Source organism: Panthera onca, chromosome E3, assembly GCF_046562875.1.
Source record: "Panthera onca isolate mPanOnc1 chromosome E3, mPanOnc1 haplotype 2, whole genome shotgun sequence".
NCBI lineage: Eukaryota > Metazoa > Chordata > Mammalia > Carnivora > Felidae > Panthera > Panthera onca.
This window is the reverse complement of record NC_138354.1, coordinates 23,728,520-23,747,724: the sequence shown is the minus strand read 5'-3', so window position 1 is coordinate 23,747,724 and position 19,205 is coordinate 23,728,520. Positions and strand designations below refer to the sequence as shown.

General features: G+C 43.4%; 1 protein-coding gene across 6 annotated transcripts in view; it reads right to left on the bottom strand.

Moving 5' to 3' along the window:
• Positions 1–11,815: 11,815 nt before the first annotated feature.
• Positions 11,816–19,205, bottom strand: part of USP31 (ubiquitin specific peptidase 31) — a 62,928-nt gene continuing 55,538 nt past the window's right edge. For all 6 annotated transcript variants that reach the window (XM_078440064.2, XM_078440065.2, XM_060648770.3 and 3 more), the window contains 3 exons: positions 17,717–17,875; positions 16,120–16,272; positions 11,816–14,001 (listed from right to left, as the gene is read on the bottom strand). In XM_078440064.2, the coding sequence (XP_078296190.2) occupies positions 12,434–14,001; positions 16,120–16,272; positions 17,717–17,875 (1,880 nt within the window). In that variant the 3' untranslated portion in view covers positions 11,816–12,433. The remainder of the gene's footprint in view (positions 14,002–16,119; positions 16,273–17,716; positions 17,876–19,205) is intronic.

The window sequence follows — 19,205 nt, the reverse complement described above, 5'->3', positions numbered from 1 at the left end:
TGAGGAGATAGTTGCCTGGTTTACTAGTATCTCTCCCAAGACATTTATTAAGTACACAGGGAAAATTAGTAATTTTACAGTGGAGAAATCTGAAGACATCACCTTGACCAAGTGACCAAAGTTCTGATATCACCAGTAATGACTCATCAATATCAAGTACTCCCTACGATGCACTGAGAAGGGCATATTTCTTTTGTGACATTCTTGCCAAAAAAGCCCCGCAAAGCCTCAATCTAATTGTGACTATGCACAATAGAAATCCAAATGCAGGGACATTCTACATAACTGGCCAGTTCTCTTCAAAATTGTCAAGGTCATAAAAGACTAAGAGCTGTCACAGATCAGAGGAACCAAGGAGACATGACAATTAAGACCAGTGTGGGACCTGAGACTGGACAGAAGTAGAAAAACTGGTGAAACCCAGATAAAGTCTGTAATTTAGTTAATTGTATTATACTAATGTTAATCTCTGGTTTAGAACACTGTACATGGTTACACATTATGCTAACAGTAGGTGAAGAGTATATAGGAATTCTCTGCAACTTTTCTCTAAGTCTAAAATGATTACTTTATGGTTTCAAAAAAAAGGAAAAAATTGAGCCAAGGAGGTTCCCTTAAATTCTGTTACCAAAAAGCAAAACTTCCTCACTTCCTGAATTTATATAATAAAAATTACTCAGAGATTACAAAGAAAAGGATTTTATACAATCTAGAAAGGATTCTCCTTCTAGTAACTGTATTGCTAAATGTGGTTCTATATGTTGATTATTCAATTCCCTTACTATCATGTAAGGTATTGGGAGTAATAATGTGAAAAAAAAGAACGCAAGCTTTAATAGGCCTAATTCACCTCCAAGATCTACCACTCATTACCTGTGTGATCTATTTATTCTCTCTGAGCCTCAGTCTATATATGTATAAGGTTGAAATAATGGAGCCTGTGAAAAACAAATAGGGTAATGAGATAAAGAGGGCAACACTGGATACAGGGGTCCAAGGAGGACTTCCTGAGCTCCACTAGGAGAAAAAAGGACTTGTATGAATGTCTGAAGGAAGAGCATTCCTGAGAGGAAATGGCAGGTGTGCCAAGACCCTCTGTTCAAGACATTAAGAGGTGGCTTCTGTGCCTGGAAGTGAAGAAAGAATGATATAAAATGGGGTCGGAGAAGCAGACAGATTTAGGACATAATTGTGGAAGTGGATTAGGACAGGGCTTGTGAATGGAGCTGATGTAAGGATGGGGGGCTGAGAGAAAGACCAGAGTCAAGGATGGATCACTGGACTGGACTGAGCAGCTGGGGTGGATGGTAATGCCATTGACTGAGTCCTAGGATGGGATGGGAAGAGGGATCCAAAGCAACATTTAAAGAGATAATGGCTAAAAAGTTTCCAAGTCTGATTCACAAAGTACAGTATAAAAACAAATTAAAAAATGAAACTAATGAAAAACAAAGAGAAGCATCTTCAAAGCATTTAGGAGAAAAACAAACAACACACCTTCAAAGGAACAACCATGACATTAATAACTAATCTATCAACAGAAATAATAACAGCAGGATACCACAGAATGAAAAGGAAATAACATAACTGCCAACCTAGAATTCTATTCCCAGTGAAAATACCTTCCAAAAAGTAGAGGCAAAATAAAGACACTGCCAATCAAACAGAAAACAAGAGAGTGCATCATTAGCACAGGTTGAGGGGGGAGGGGGGAGAAAGAAACTAAAATGAATTCTTCAAGCAGAAGGAAAATGATTACAGGAAACACACTGAAATACAGGAGGTGACAACCAGCAATGGAAAGTGAGCGTGCTGGTACATCTAAATGAACACTGGCTTTTACGTTAGTAGCGACGTTAGTTACGGGAGTTATATATCTATGCATGTTAAATACACATGGAATTGGAATGCACAGCCACCAATAAAAAATGGTAGAAAGGGTAAAATGGAATCAAAGTGTTCTAAGACTCTGAAGGGTGAAAACTACAAAGCTTTCTCAGACTCTTATAAATCAGGAATGCATGCTGATATCACAAGGATAACCACTAAAAAAAGAAAGAGTAAAAGGATGAATAATAGCAGAGGTGAAAAACTGGAAATTAAAAAATGCTTGACTGATCTAAAAGGCAAGGAAGAAGAGAAAAAGACATAAAACAGGTGGGACAAACATCAAAAGAATAGTAAGATAGATAAAATAAAATCCACTTGTAATTAATGTAATGCATTAAATGTAAATAAACCAGTCATCCCAGTTAAGCCTCCCAGTGATCATGTAGGCACTATCAGCCCCATTTTACAGGTGAAGAATTTGAGGCACAGAGAAGTTAAATAATCTGCCAAAAGCTGTCCAGCTGGGGAGTCATTCAAACCTAGCAGCCTGCCTCTGGAACCTGAGCATGTCACCCCCCTCCAAAAGCCCCCCCCCCGCCCCCCTCCACCCAACACCGTTTTAGATCAGTGTTCCACAGACTGCACCCAGATTCCTGCAACAAGCTCCTAACCCAGGCTCGCTGATGCTACATCGTTGCCATGGTGACCGTGCTAAGGCACAAACTGGATCTCATCTTTCTCCTAAATTAAAAATTTCTCCTGGATTCTCATTTGCTTCACGACAAACGTAGTAGGTCAATAAAGGTCCTTCTAGATGAGGCCTCTGCCAGCCTCCCTTCCCCCTCCATCTACTGCTTCCTGCCTTTTTGCCCGACATTCCAGGAAAATTGGATTCCTGGGGTTTTTGGAAACTATAAGCAGTTTCCCCAGTCAACAATGTGTGAGCTTTGTTCCCATGACCCCTCCTCTGTAAAGCTCCCTTTAGGCTTAGTCCCTCTCTCCATCCCTATTGTTATTATAATGTAGGAATGGCACTTATTTCCTGAGGGCTTTTTCAATGCCAGGCACTGTCCTGGACTGTATGGGAAATCTTCCTATTTAACCCTCACAACTCCATGACAAGGTACTGTTCTTCATCTTCCAGATAGGAAGGGGACTCAGAATGGTTAAGTGGATTACTCAAACAAATCCATTAATTTGGATACTCACTACTATATGCCTGGCACTCTGTAAAGTACCAGGAAAAGAGCAGTGAACAAAACAGGTAAGCAAGCCACAGAGCTGAGCATATATACATGCGTACAGACTCTATGTTGCATATATACTGCACATAGACTGCATACAGACTATATATTGCATATTTATTGTTTATAGACTGATGTAGCATATATACCATTGCATATAGACCAAATATTACAAATATAGTGAATACATTTTATGTTGCAGATAGACTATACGTTGCATATGTACTGCAGATAGACTGATGTTGCATATATATTGTAGACGATGTTACAGATAGACAGCACATAGACCTTGGTAGTTGGTGACAAGTTATATGAAGAAAATAAAGTAGGGAGGAGGGAGAGAACATGAAGCAGGTTGCAATGTCTTAAAACGGTGGTCAGGGAAGCCCTCATGGAGAAGGTGACATCTCAGTAGAGCCATGAAAGAGATGAGATAGTCAGGGGGTCAAGTTGGTTATGGATAATTAACATTTCAGTGCTTACCCGCCACACCATTTACTCATTGCTCTTCTCTCAAGGCATCTCCATGTTCTCATCCCTCTTCCAGCCCACTTCCTGGAATTCTGCCTAGAAGGCTTGTCTCGGAGGTGCCCTCAGGGCTCATTCCTTCAGCATTTGGGCACACAGGAAGCACTGCTAACTGAAGGAATCAGGACTTCAATTTTGAGTGCCACAGTGAAGGGGCACTCTTCCCACCACAGCCTTGTATGGATTTGAAACCCCGGAGCTGGCGCTGCCCATCCTCAGCCACCCTGCACTATCTCCACACGTGCCTTCCCTTCCCCACTCTCTGAAGGGATGACGAATCCAACACGGTCCCTGAGTCTTGGGAACTCGATCTGTATGCTGTGGGCCTCTGTGGATTCTTCCAAAGCAGAGGTGAAGTGCAGGAGAGCCTGGTTTCACTCACATCACCTTCTCACTTCAAGAAAAACTAAGCTGTTAGAAATACAAAGAGCAAGTCAAATTAACATCACATCTCTGAACGTTCATTAAGAAATGAGGTGCCAGGCCATCAGGCTATATGACGTGATGCAAAAACCTATCACTCTGGGAGAGAGCCCTGGTCCTCCCTCCAAGTAGCAAGTGTTGACAGGGGATGAGAAACATGGCTAAGACCAGACCAAATCAAGACTGAATTCCAGACGGTTCTAAATGAGATACACCCAACCCACCCAGAGAGAGGTGATCTCCCAGGTGACCTGGGTGGAGATGCCTGAGACCCAGGTCTACAAAAAGGAAAACCAAAACCTTCACTTGGAAGAACGCAGGAGCATGCCTCAGAAAGAGAAAAGGGACACTGAGGGTGGGGAACAGGCCTAAGCCACATCCTGCAGAGTTACAGTGGCCTAGAATCACTCTCTGGGCATACAAAAACATGTGGTCCAGGGCCCAGGGCTTTATATGCCTTTGGCTTTTTCCGGGAAGACTGACAGAGGACAGAAAGGTGTACAGGGAGACCTAATCATTCAAATTTTTAAAAATAATCTTCCAAATTCTATGGAGACAAAATGATCTTTAAATATCTGCAGAACTATTAAATCTATGTATTTCACGACATGCAAATACTTTCAGGCATAATGAAGCTTCCTGAATAATCAATCAGTGTACTACATGGTTAAACTCTCTAGAGAACCTAAAGCAAAACTTTACTATTCAAAATTAGAGAGGTTTGTAAGTGCTGCACCTCGGTTTTAGGGCATGTGGTTCACACGTGTCCTGGATTAGGAAAGGTTTCCCTGCCCTAACCCTAAATCATCATGCTGTGCTTTAGAAAACAAGATCTCCTCTATGACCTCCATTTAATAGTTTCCAGGAAAAATGATGGCTGGTGAGGTACTCATATAAACTGAAACCCCTGCTCACTGAAAATGCACTCAATTCATAATGAATAAGCATTTCAACAGTCAAGCATAGAACACACACGCACTAGACTTTTAAATTCCATTTCATGATGGTGATCTTTGGTGCCCCCAAGTGGTCATAAGTAATGTGACATCCTCAACAGGGAGTCCTGTCCTAAGGGCAGGTAAAGACCGTGGAGAACATTTTATCAGAACAAGACAGTTAAAAAGGAGGTTATCCGGGCACAAGAGAGGGCACAGAAAAGAATGGCTCCTTCACTGGAAAGCCAGACTGTGAGTTCTTGCTCGGCCCCATGGCCGAGGACAATCTGCCTCTTGGAAAAGTGGGAATAATAATCCCCAACTGTGAAAATTAAATTAACCATAGATGTGATTTTTTTTGTTTTAAAATTTTACATATAGAGTATCTATATCCTTCAGTTAACTTGCTTTTTTTCATTTAACACTACGGTTCTAAAGAGTTTTGTAGAGATCAGTGTGGTACAAAGATAATTTCTGCTTAATTTTCAAGGCTAGTCAATACCAAAAATATACATGTTGGTAAGGGGGAGAAAGAGGAATATGGCTTAAAGAGGGCATCATGTAATAAATTTATTATATTGTTACATTTTCCACTTTTCTCTTAATTCCAACTGTATACTATATAATCAACTGCTGTTCCAGAAATAAAACGTTTTAAACATAAAAATATAAATTTTGCTTTTTAAAAGTGCATACACCTGGAATAATAAAACATACAAATAAATAACAGAAGTCAGTGACACATCTCATGCACTTGTTCTAAAATAATTTAAAATGACACACTTTTCTTCGGCCTCAAGGAAAGACATCCTGCCTTCCATTATTACCGTACAACAAAACAAGAAAATCATACAGAAATCACTACGAATGGTGCATGAACAGTACCAAAGCATTGCGTGTACAGTGACAGGACATGCAGCTTGTGGGACAACTACACAAATTCCAGTGTGACACTGAGGAGTTCAATGAAGAAACGATTTTGGTAATGGGGCTTGAATTCGATTTTAACCAGTGGTGAGAGGCACAGTTGGTGAGCAAACCGATAGGGAACATAAACACATATCCGAAAGGCCTACAGAAGAGAACCTGAGCTTCAGAAAACACTGGATCTGCCTTCCCCTTTGATGTCATGACACCACACCACTTAGAATAGCACCTAGGAAACCATACTGCCTTTTCACCGTCGCGACAGGGAACTCTGCTTCAAGGGGCTTCTCTAAAGGAGGATTTCCAATTTGGATTTCTACTTAGATCTTCACTCCTTGAAATGTTGAAAACACCAGGTAAATTGTGTGTTTTGTTTTTGTTTTTGGTAGGCAGCATAATGCTCAACAGGATGAAACCACCTGAAAAAGCATAGCAGACTACTTTGAAGATGTTGTAAGTGCAGCTCACCACAGATCAAAAGTAAATTTCATTTGCCTCCCTAGGTAACAAACATTATTGCCACATTTTTAGATGAGTATTATTTGATTTTTTTTAATTACAAGAATAAATACTGGGGGTTACTAAAAAAAAAAAAAAAAAAAAAAAAAAAAAAAAAAAAAAAAAGACTCCAAAAAAAATGCTTTACAGTCATTTTAAAAGTAAAATCACTCCTGAAACTACCCTGTGGAGAAGTAGAGAATGAGCTAACTAGGAAACTAGGTGGCAGCCTGGAGTTGGCTATTTGTAATTACTACAGAAACAATTGTTCCATCAAAATCAGGACAGGTTCTCCAAGCCACTGAAGGCTTCACTTCAGCATTTTTAAACTCAGGATGACTTCCCTACTCCTCTGTGGGTCTGGTCCTGTGGTGGCATCCAGGGAAAAGGCTCTGGGAAAGATGCACACCCCACAGGGAACTCTGTCTCATCTAGCAAACTAAAGACCACCAAATCCCACCAGAGTGGCAAAAGTGCTGGGCCGCCCACAAAATGCTCCAAGCTCCCAAACAGGGCCTCAAATCAGAAAGGCTCCCTTATTTCAAACAGGATGTATCAGTAATTCTCAATCTTTTTTCCTTTCTTCTCCAACGAAACAGAGGAGTCTGAGTCACTCCTGAGTGCTTCACATGGCAGTGATTCTCACCATAGGGATGGTGTAAGCACAGTGGTTCTCAGTTCTGGCTACATATCAGAAACCCCCAAGAGCTTTAAAATGTACGGCAATTTCTGGGACCTGCCCCTATACTAATTAGATCAAAAGCTTGGGAGTGGGACCCAAGCATTTTTAAAAGTTCTCTAGATGATTCTAGTGAATGCTGGGTATCAGAATCTCAGACAAGTCATTCAGAAGAGGCTCAACAGAATCTTGGGGAAAGTACACGTATGAGACTCAAAAAGCCTCCCGAGCCTGCAATGGATCTCCCTTCCCTCCAAAATTGGGAAACACCAGTTTTTAAATGAATGTGAGATGGATCTAGAACCTCATCCACTGTAGACTGCTACCATAAGTTCCATGAGCTTATTCTTATTTTGACTAGTGGCTGGGAAGCTCCACAGCTTTCCAAAACAGCTCTAAGTCTCTACAAAAGCATTTTAAAATTGTTAGCACTATTAGAAGCCACATTCTCTCCTTGTGACCACGATAGAACCCTAGAAGATATAAAAAATTAAAATCTATAGAAAATGGCAGGTTATTTTTAGAACAAAATACTTTAGGAAAGTCTTCAGGCTAAATACAGTATATAAACCCGTGTGTGTTCAACATGTCCAATTCCACTCGTGCTTGCAAAATACTTATTTTCATACAATCTTGCCAACGATAAAAAAAAATCAGCAAAGAGAAACATGTGCAAAGCAAAACAAGAAAACACATTCATGCTCTTCTCTATTGATGATTAAGCCACATGTAAAAAATTACAAATTCAAAAATAGAGCTCCATAATCCAAGAATCGCCTTTTTTAAAATTCACATTTAGTGTACCCCACATTTTGTATTCGTTGTTTGCATAGGTGGTAAGAACATGCTTTCTGGGTTAGATGGAGGCCATGCAAAGTTGTTTTCATTACTTGGGGTGGGGGGTGTGGAAATGACCGGTCACGCTCAAATTGCAGCTGCAAAACAAACACTTTGAGAGTTGATCAAAAGGCAGTGTGAAACACTAAGTGTTCATTTAAATAAAAGCATAGGATTTCCCCCCAAAAGATGTAGTCAGGTTTAACAATTATGTACCCTTTATGAAAGTAAAGACGGACTGTCTGTGCAGGAACAGCTACTTTCTGTTTATGATACGGGCACTGTTTTGTCAGCAAGTTTTGCTCTTCTTAATTCCAAATAATACAAGTTCAACATGCCTCACAGAATATGTGTTTTATTGAAACTGTGCTTATGATTTGCATACTATCTCAAAACTCCAACCCAGAAACACTAATTATCATAGCATCCAATAATTCTAATAACCTACATAGGAAACAATAACGTCAGCTGTTCAGTAATTTGTCAGAATGAAATGTAACATCAGATGTCAATCTATTTTTAAAAACATGTTTATTTGAAATAAGTGAGCTTTGTTCACAGCTCTTCTCTGTTCCATTTTTCCTAAAGGCTGCCACTACTGCTTCCTTTACATACTGTTCCTACTTTTTAGCATGATAGCTATTTAGAGGGATGGCAATTTGTCCCCCACCCCCCAATCCCCACATATATTTCAAACAAATGTGGATGACCAAATTCTAATGGAAAGTGATTCTGTAATGGATTTTCAACCGCTAACTCGTAGAGACAGCTCAGTCTGAAAAAGTGGATGTAAGAGTAAAATGTCTCTGAAGATGAAGAAGGGCACTTTTGGTTTCCAGAACAGGAGAGACTTGCTCAAGAGGACCACAGGCCTTGGCCGGTTCACCAGAATCCACCTGATCTTTTTGTTCGGGGGACCGTCACTCCATCTAGGGCCTCACCGGCATCCCCTGGTTCATCGGCTGTGCTCCCAGGGCTCCTCAGCTACAGCAAATTCCTGAAGCTTTCAGCTTGCCTTTATGAGCAAAGCAGGCCCTCAACGAATGTTTGCAGAATGAATGAATGAGAGAGGAAAGAATGATTGCAAGAGTTTAGGACAGCCTCACAGATAATTACAATGTTTTACCAGACCACAAATACGCCCACATCCATTTCTACTGGTCCAGCGAGGTATGACTTACTTTCAGTTAGGCTGCTTTTAGGATGGGAAAATACAAGGGCTGGGAGATGATCTTGAGATGACGTGAGCTTAGCAGTTTCTTTGTGCTTCCACGTTATATAAGAGATTACAAAGGCAAGGTGTAGGGCTGTCTTAAGGAATGGAATAGCCTCAGTGCACTGCATGTTTACAGGAAAAGAAATCAAAAATAAAGTTTTTTAAAAGCAAACAAACATTACAGAGTAACACTACTGTCAGGGATTATTCTGTGTCCACCAGGAAATGACTGCTCTAGTCAGGCCCACTCAGTTGTCAACCAGAAACCTAGGCCCACCATCCTCAACAGATGATTTTTAACCCCAAAGCAGATGTGCTTCTGTGCCAAATGCTACCAGGAAAATAAAAAGCAAAGCAAACACCAAGTCCCTAACTTACCAAACAACTGAATTGAATCAAGTAATAATTTTCCCATAAGATATTTCACACCTCAAAGAACACCTCCAAACTTCTGGGCAAATCTCCTTTCCTGTGTCTTAAAGGTTATACCTAGTAGTTGGGGATGAGATTTTCATTGTTTACCAAGCACAGAAAGAATAGCTTAAAGTTACCTTGACAATACCACAGTATTTTTCATTTAAATCTGGAAGAAGGACTAAACTCCATAGACATATAATTTACTGATACTGAAATTTTATTTCTAGATACCATAGAAAATTAAAGAAATTTGTAGAGGTGTTTTTTTGGAGTGTGTGTGTGTGTGTGTGTGTGTGTGCTTAAGACACTAGACATAATGGGAAATCCATTCCTGGAGGATACAAGAATAAAAATATTTGCCACGTGAAAATTAAACCAGATTCTATTAATGCTTAACTGATAACAGCCTCAGGAAAAGGTGTTATTAAAACCCTCTGTGTAGTCAAACTTTAATTCTAAGACTGTTTCAGAGCTTCAGGTAGGAGATTTCAAATGAGATTTACCTATTAAAAGAAAAAGGCTCAAATCAAACTCCTGCTACCGACGATCCCATTATTGGTGCGTCCTTTCCAGGAAATAAAAGCAACACAGAAAAACCAGCGGTGGCAAAACATTCGCAGGGCTGTTGGTGTGCTGTTGGCAGCGATAACACCACTGCAGGCAGCCAGTCAGCGGCAGTTACACTACGACAGAGGAGAGGGATGCTGCTTTAGGAACCCACAGCCACCTGCGCAGTGAAACAGGGACACCCAGTGCAGGGGCGAGTACAGGACTGAGTGCACTGGGCAACAGGCTCACATTCGATGAGATTCACAGAGCACAAGGTAACTTTCACAAGGCTGAGTATCTAAGTCTTAAATATTGCAAGGGTCTAAAATTCCAGCTACCCTCAACATAAAATGGCCTCCGGACTGGCAAGTTACCTGCTAATGCTCAAATAGCAGCAAAATAAAGTTAAGAAACCCACTGGAAATATTTCCCAAGAGGTATTTATGGGGAGAAAACAAAACAAAAGGCAGTGCAGAATTCATAGCTGTGCATGATGTGTATGTGCTCTAATTACTTCACACACAGCAATACTGAAAAGGGAGATTATAAATGGATCTGTGCACCAAGAATTCAGGAAGAACTGGAAAGTTTATGATTTTTTTTTTAAAGTTAATATTTAAAAGCATATAAACTTAGCATGCTGTATCTCATGGCAAAGTGACAAATGCTATTCAAAGAGAATCAGGACCATGACTCTCCTGACATTAAAAAAAAAAAAAAAAAAAAATACATGGGGGAGGGGAAGGAAAAAAAAAAAAAAAAGAGGTTAGAGTGGGAGAGAGCCAAAGCATAAGAGACTGTTAAAAACTGAGAACAAACTGAGGGTTGATGGGGGGTGGGAGGGAGGGCAGGGTGGGTGATGGGTATTGAGGAGGGCACCTTTTGGGATGAGCACTGGGTGTTGTATGGAAACCAATTTGACAGTAAATTTCATATATTAAAAAAATAATAATAAAAAATAAAATAAAGCCCCCCCCCAAAAAAAATAGAAAAATGGAAAAAAAAAAAAAAAAAAAAGGCTAAGAATTTCCAGGATACCTCCAGAAAGCCTGAAGAACTATGATCTTGCTTATCTGTGAGATTTCTGTGAGGTTCCCTTGTTTTCTCACTGACAATGCCAGACGGAACATGCTCCAATCCTGCTTGTGAGTTCTGGGTAAGAGATGAAATCTTAACCACTAAGAAAAAATAAATGACTTACTGAAAAGCAGTCTGTAACTTTGCCAGGCAGATCAGAAGCACACACGTAATACTTTGTCACACATCACTCCAACACACCATCAACTGACTTTTGGCATCAGGCAACATCTTTCCTCTCCCCAAGGTATAAGAAACGTGGGCATGTGCACCCAGGGCAGCATGGAGCTGTCGGCTTCTAACACAAGGAACAAGCAACACCAGAGAAGGGAAATGGTACAAATTCTTGCATCCGGTTCAGAATCCTTTTTTTTTTCCAGGCATCTTTCAAAGGTGTTAACTGCTCTACTACATTTCAAAATCCCAATGGCCTTAGCTAGCAAATTTAGAAGGAAAACAAAATTAACTAGTGACTGGCTTTCTGGCCGTCCAACTTGCCACCCCTTAGGACATCTCCAAAGAACCAAGATAGCGTGTAGTACACCATCTTTGCAGTTATGAAGGACTTCATTTCTACCTCTAGAAACTTCTATCTGTGGCAGTTGGAGAAAAGACAGTCACCCACAGGCCACCTTCTTGGTTAACCCTCTTGCTGATGCACATCCACCCTAGACTAGCTGAGTATATACCTGAGAAACATTAGTGTTAAAATATTGCCCTTCACAGAGACTGGTAGATGGGGCCAAAGTGCAGAAAGCAACAGTCTTCTCTCGGTTTGTTTGTTAGTGTCACAGTTTTTAGAGCTCCTGGTGCCACACGACAATCAGCTGTGAGGACAAATCCTGCTCAGATGAAACCCAAGTCAAATAACTGATCTCTCTACAGCACACACTAATGACAGCTTAACTGGTTCACAGGTTTCCAAACCCTAGTGTCCAACGAAAGTCATTAGAGTTCTCTAGAAAGAAATATGTACAATTGCTAAAGGGACCGCCCAGGGTCTCGTCTACAATGATTCCAGTTAGCTTGGTATCAATACTTTGCCTATGGCTGTTATTTGGTTCAATGGCAGAATAAGGCGACGCTTTTAACAATTTGCAGTTGAATTCTACACACACACATACACACACATAAACACACACGCACACACACTCGCACGTCAGGCACGTGACCTAAAACATATAAAACAAAAGCATAGAGGGCTTTGGTGGGGGGGAAGGGGTTCTAAATAAATAAACATCTTTACAGATAAAACACTTGGATTGCAGAAACATCACTGAGGTTTTTGAGAAGGCCGTGCAGAGGTTTGCATGCTAGAAGATAACTTTTTCGAGGATTTCTCAGCAGACTGCCTGCCACCAGGAGATGAGGGCACTCCAGAATCTAGCTGGGAAGACTTGGATTTGCGAGCGGACAGCAGGGAATGTTTAGCGGAAGCAGGGTCCTTGGAGACAAGCTGCTCTTTTCCAACTGCACTTGCATTTGGCTGCTGGGAACCTGCAGGCTGGTAGCCTTTCTCTGCCTTGTCATCCACGGCATTCTTACTGGCCAACTTGGCAGAGCTACTGCCGGCCTTCTTGGAGAGCAAGGTTGTTTTGCCAAGGTCAGTTGACCGCCGGGTTTCCTTCTGTCTCAAGGCTGACTTGAAGAAGGATAGCCCCTTGTCCTCTGACTTGCTGTCCCTCTTCAGACCAGCCTTCATGCTTGTGTTGGGGGAGCGCAGACTGGCCATAGAGGAGCTCCTGACGTGCTTTCCGTCTCCTCGGCCCTCCCCCACCCTGGCTTGGCTCACCCGAGGGGAGTTGGGTTTGGAGCTGGAGGTGACGCTGGCTCTGTCAGAAGCCAGGCTCTGTCTGGAGCCCTCTCTACTCAAGCTCCTGTCTGTCCTGCTCTTCCCAGGAGGGAAGGGGCCCCTTGCAGCAGGGCCGGGGGCTTTTTTGGCAGATGCGGAGGAAGGAGTGTAGGCGAGGGAAGAAGAGGACTTCTGCCTCTGGGGCGAAGGAGATGACACGGAGTCTTGGGATTTGGGGGAGGACTCCTTTCTAGGCTGGGCAGGGCCAGGGGAGGAATGCCGTCCACTGGCTCTGGAAGAAGAATCTGCTTTGCTTCGGGAGCGGGAGGACTTTATAGAAACTTTTACAGGAACAGGAGAAGAAGGGGACGTACTTGAAAGAGATGATTCCTGGCTTGCCAAGACTGGTCTCCCCTTCCGCAAGCTTCTATCTGGCTCAGAAGCGCCTTTGGAGCTGGGAGAGCTCTTGGCTGTGCTCTCTGGTTTCTTTGCAAGGGAGCCTGGGTGGCTCGTGGGTTTCACCTCTTTGACTGGAGAGCTGTCTACAGAATCACTCTGATCCACATAAGCGATCTGGTTATTATTATCAAAAGGATTGGAGATGGGGGGCACGCAATCCCCTTGTGCTGAGTTTTTGCTCTGTGTGTCTAAAACACCGGAGTTCAATTTGTGGGTGTCTGATTCATCTCTGAACACGCCTTCCATGACAGCCAGAGGGGCCCGACCCACAGCCTTGTGCTCACGTCGGCCGTGACTATCACTTGGCTCCTGGAAACTGCTAGAAAGGTTCCTCAAGCTGCCAAAGCAAGAGATGGAGACCTTATCATCCACCGCCTCCCCGATCTTCTCCAAGGTGGAGGCAGAGGTGTGGATCGGAGAGTCTCCTGAGAACCGGGAAGGAGAATTGGAGCGCATCTGCAGCTTAGCAGACAGGGACCAAGAAGGTCTAATGCAATTGTCGTTAACGGCCAAGGGGCTGGTGACAGAAGATCTGGATGACAAGCTCTGACGCTGGACGCTTCTCACGAATGGTCGAGTTGAGAAACCTCCTGAATGCAGCAGAGAGAACAGCATTAAGCTACACGGAAAACATGTCTGAACAACACCTTAAGATACTGAAGATGGAAGGAAGGCAAGCCTGGTGGAATGACAGGAGCATGACCTTCAGGGCCAGCATGTCTGGGGTCAAGGAGCAGCCACACGACTGCAACTTCTTGGAGTTCAGTCCCCTATCTATAAAATAGGGACATTCCAACTCAGGGATCGGCAAACTATCGATCTTCTTTCTGTACGTCGGGGGTCAGGAGACCTCCTTTGGAAAGGCCCAGTTAACACTCTAGGTTTTGTGGGCCAACCACTCAACTCTGCCACTGCAGCACGAAAGCAACCAGAGAAGACACATAAACAAATGGGAGTGGCTGTGTTCCAATAAAACCTTATTTACAAATAAAGGCAGAGCTCATACTTGGCCCATAGGCTGTTGCTTGCTGATCCCTGCTCTAACTCACAGGACTACTGTAAGAACTAAATAAAATCCTGAAAGTCCTGTGCCCACCTGGCACTCCACACATGCACAGTACATGTGAGCTACTGACCCAGCTAAGGACATCCAGAGCCCGAGCCCACAGAAGTGAAGTCTCTGTCCGAGATTACACAAAATTAGAGGCAGAGCTAATACCAGAAACACAAACCCTTGCCCCCAACTCAATGCCACATGCAGCTTGGCCTGTCATTATTGAGTATAACAGCAGATCGGTGAAAAAGAACAGAGACGATACACTCCTATCCTGACTTCAAACTTCTAGAGATGACAATCATAATTAGAACAATACACTCCTATCCTGAGTGATTTCAAACTTCCGAAGAAAATGTTCACAATTAGAACTACATACTTCTATTCTGAGTGCCTTAAAACTTCCTTCCAAAGAAAAGATTCTAAATTAACTTCCATACACACTTGGTACTGTGGCTGCAGTATTTATAAAGCTCTGTCCAGATAAGATCCTCGGAGACAGGCTCTGTTCTGTGGGCACCCCCCGGCACCACTGTGATGATGATGCTTAAGAGGATACTGATCTCACCAACTACACTGTCTAAAAACAGACCAGGGGCAAACCAGCTTACTGTTAAAACAACAGTGAATTCTAAGTTTAAAAAGCTGTGTTGAGAAAAACCTCTACCTGAAAAAGCAAAGACTCAGTGGTCAGATTTTCATAAAGTATCAGGAGCTTGTTAGCAATTCTGGCCCAGTACTCTTGTTATTTTACAAAGAGAAAGGCAGCAAGCCAGAAAAGCAAGGGGGCCTGGAGCTACAATGAGGCAGACCTCCCTGGCCTGGCGGCCCCCGTCCACCCTCCTGCAGTTTTCCTTCACTTCATGGTCTCACAATTACCCATCACTAGATGCAGATTACAGCAACCGACATGCTGGCTGCAGGCTTGGGAGATGAGTCACTGTCCTCATTAGAGAAGCTGAGCTCACTCTCACCTCCTCCAGCCTCAATGCTAGGGCTGCCTGATCCTTCCCATACCACCTGGGGTTCCTGTCAGAACTGAGGGCTGCCATTACTCAAGCGTAAGTGAAGGTAAAAAACAAAACAAAACAAAAAAAAACAAACCCAAAAACAAAAAACCCCATAGTTCTATTTGTATTGTGTTTCCCCAAGTATCCGTACTGTGACCATCTTCAGAATTCTTTTATGCAGAGTCAAGAGTTTCTGTTCTAGATGCTTCTGCACTTTTTTAAAAGAACATGCCACAAATTCCTGTAAAGGAAACGGCAGTGGAAAGGGGAAAAGCTGAGAGCCGGGAAGCCCCCACACTGGGCGAGCACAGCAACTCCTCGCCAGGCGGCCCTGGGCAAAGCACTGAGCACTTTGGAAAGCGCTCTGAAAGAAATGTATCCCTTATTGTAGAGTTAAAGCTCCAGCCTCCACACTAAGCCTTAGAAGTAGAAAATAATGAAGTACAAGGAGAAACTCATCCTAGAGCTCACAGAGGAAAAGCGAATAACCAGGTTTATATAAAATGGTACTTATGACCGTACAGCCACACAGCCCTTTTACCTTCTCCGACAATCTTCTTGGGGCCTAGCTCCTAAGCGTGAGGGACCCTGTGCCGTGTCCGTGAGATGCCACTTTGGAAATCTGTCACAAAACCCATACCCACCATCGTCTTCACTCCTCTCTCCGGTCATCTCCACCGACTCGGATAATGAGGCCAGAGAGGTGCGTCTGGAGGACGCCGCGGAGGTCACGCTGGCTTGCTTGCTCCCCGGGAGCCGGCTCACCCAGTGTTCACACAAGGAGGAGCTGGTGGAGCCTGCAGTAAAGGAAGCAGGCACTGGGGTCAGGCTGGAGTCCCAGGCTGGCTCTCTGGCACGCACTCGTGTGAAGGGGCAGCGCCTGAGCTGGGGTGGCCTGTGTCAGTCTTACCTCCCAGACCCCTGCTTGAATATCCCATCAAGATGAAAAGAAGGAGGGCAGACTAGCTCATGTTTATAGTAATAAAATGCAAGTATTGGCACGGACACTTCATAATGCAAAGTGCAAATCTTAAGTGCTGGCAACAGAATCATCTATACTCATTCTGCAAATAGTTATTAAGCACCTATTGCCAGGCACCGTTCTAAGCACACACAGTAAAAATTCTGACACGGAGCAAATAAAAGTGGCAGTGCACCGTTATTTCTTAGCTTGCTTTGTGGAATTGTTAAGTCGTTTTCACAATATTAACATACAAACACATAACATGCACACACCTAGGCTGTATGTCATCTGTACTGTCCATTCCAGGGATGCCCTTAAATTCCAGAGCAACATGAACTGTTCTTGAAACTGAGAACAAGACTCAAGTAGACCTCAAGAGGGTGTAATCTCCAAGCATATCTCAGAATCTGGAAAGCACTGAGGGAAGGCACTAGAGCACTGGAGTTCTCACTCTCTCAACTGGGTGAGCAGCTACTGAGGGGTGGGTGCACTGAGTGGGGCTTCACTCCAGCAGGGGTTCACTCGGTTCAGCGGTTCCTGTTCTCAGCGGCTTCAAACCAATCCCTCGCAAGCTTCAAGGAGATTCAGGGTGAATACTCTCTAACATGATCCGATGTTACCGTGTCTCCGTTGTCGGTCACAGACTCTTAGACGCTGCGTTAAGGAGCGTGCGTCACCTTGTCTGGACCGTGTGGCTGCATCCAGACTAAACCCCATCCAGCTAAATCCAGCCCACCTATCATTACTATAGCCTTCAACCCTTCCAACCGAACAGGCCGACCTCATCGGGAAAAAGAACGATTTCTAATGGTGCTTTTACCTTGTCTAAAAGGCTCTAACGTACATCTATGTAATCTGATGCATGCAATGACCCCATGAGGCAGATATTATTAGTACACCCACATTACAGATGCTTAAATATGTGGCTTGGATGTGATGTGCTTCCAGATGATGCGACTGAAACATGGCAGCGCCAGGTCTCGTTCCCTCTTGCTTCTAGTGTGGCAGCCATACCGCTTTTTCATTCATTCGTTCCACAAGCAAACATGGCAAGCTCACTCTGAGACTGGCACTGCCCACTTCCGTGGGAACTCTGCTGGTTCGCACATTCCACCCCCATTTCCTTGACTGCAGTCATTTTGGTTTCCAGGTTAAACTCAAATGTGAGAATTTATCTGATCAACACAACAGACTCATGAGACCTTGTGGAGAAGCTCTCTGGACCATTACAATCTTCTGCTCTAGGAAGAAGCTGCTGAAGTAATGGCTGGCCTTACCTGCCACTGAGCTGTTGGCTGACCATGATGGAATAGCTGTCCGCCTCTGGTAGAAAAGGATGTACGCTGTCTGTGTGCAGACCTCATCTTCTGACAGCTGCTGCACATCACTGTCATCGAAGCAGTACCAGAGGCCGTCCACAGAGTTCTTACAGTAGGCTGCCAAAAAGAGCCCGCCATCAGTACCAGGGGAGGGGGCACCGGCCGCTCCACTCTGCCCACAGACACCAGCTCTTTGGCTCATCTAATGCATTCAAGAGCTTTTTAAGGTCGCACGTAGTTACACACAAAGTGGTAAAAAATCCAAATTGGGTTGTGAGCTCAGGCAAAATGTTTCAAGACATTCCAAACTATTCCAAATGTACAAAATTCTACTTAATCTTAGAAAGCCCAACGTACTTATTTACTTGAGGCAGTGGGTCTCAACCTGAGACGATTTGCACCGCTAGGGACATCCGGCAACAAATGGAGACATTCTTGACTGTCACAACTAGGGGACAGGGTAGTACTGGCACTGAGTGAGTGGAGACCAAGGATGCTGCAAAACATTCCACAATGCACAGGACAGTCCACACAGCAAGAATTATCCCGCCAAAATATCAAGAGTGCTGAAGCTGGAAAACCCTGATTTAAGTATGTTGTCACATTTCAGTGTTTATTAGAGATAGAAAATAGGACTAGAAATAATGATACTAATAATAGCAGCAGCTAGTATTTGTTTAGTGCTTATTATGTGCGAAATACCTCAATTAATCCCATGAGATTTATTCTGTTATTCCCATTTTACAGAGGTTCAAAAAGATTAACCAGCTTGCCCAAAGGTCAAGCAGCTGGTGAAGGACAGGGCCCAGCTCATTTCAGGTGTATCTAGTCCCTGAGTTTGCACTTAAACCCTATCCCACCCTGCTTCCCTCAGGGGTAGTATGAACAACGTAATGCCCAGTGGAAGCGCCCTGGCAAACTAAGAACACTTGAGCTCAGGAATGCATGTGTGTTTTTCTCCAGTTCAAATTCTAACCCTGAAATAGAAATTAAGAACATTCAAGTACCAGCAAAAGACAAGAACTTAGTGTTTGTGAAGCCACGTGATCTTGTAAACATATATCAAAGGGTGTGATAAAATTGATTCAGAGGAGTACCTTATCACACTTCCTAAAAATACCCACTTATTGGGGTAATAATAAATGAGGGCTAGAATATTTAGCTGAATGCCTGAGAGGCAGGGCACACAGGGTCCCATGAGGCACCAGGAGTGACTCCCTCGACAGGCCACAACGACATTTGTAAAGTATGGAGCCTTAAGAGATAAAGGGGATACAGGCGAGGACGGGTTACAACCAGACAGGTCCCAAAAAAGAGCAGAATAAGAATCTGTGATCATGGGGAAGGAAGCCATGTACAGCCATGGACTCCTGGGACCAGAAAGGGGAGAGAAATAGAGACAGAAGCAGCACGGGGAGCTGGTAAAACAGCAACTTGTCAGTGGGCA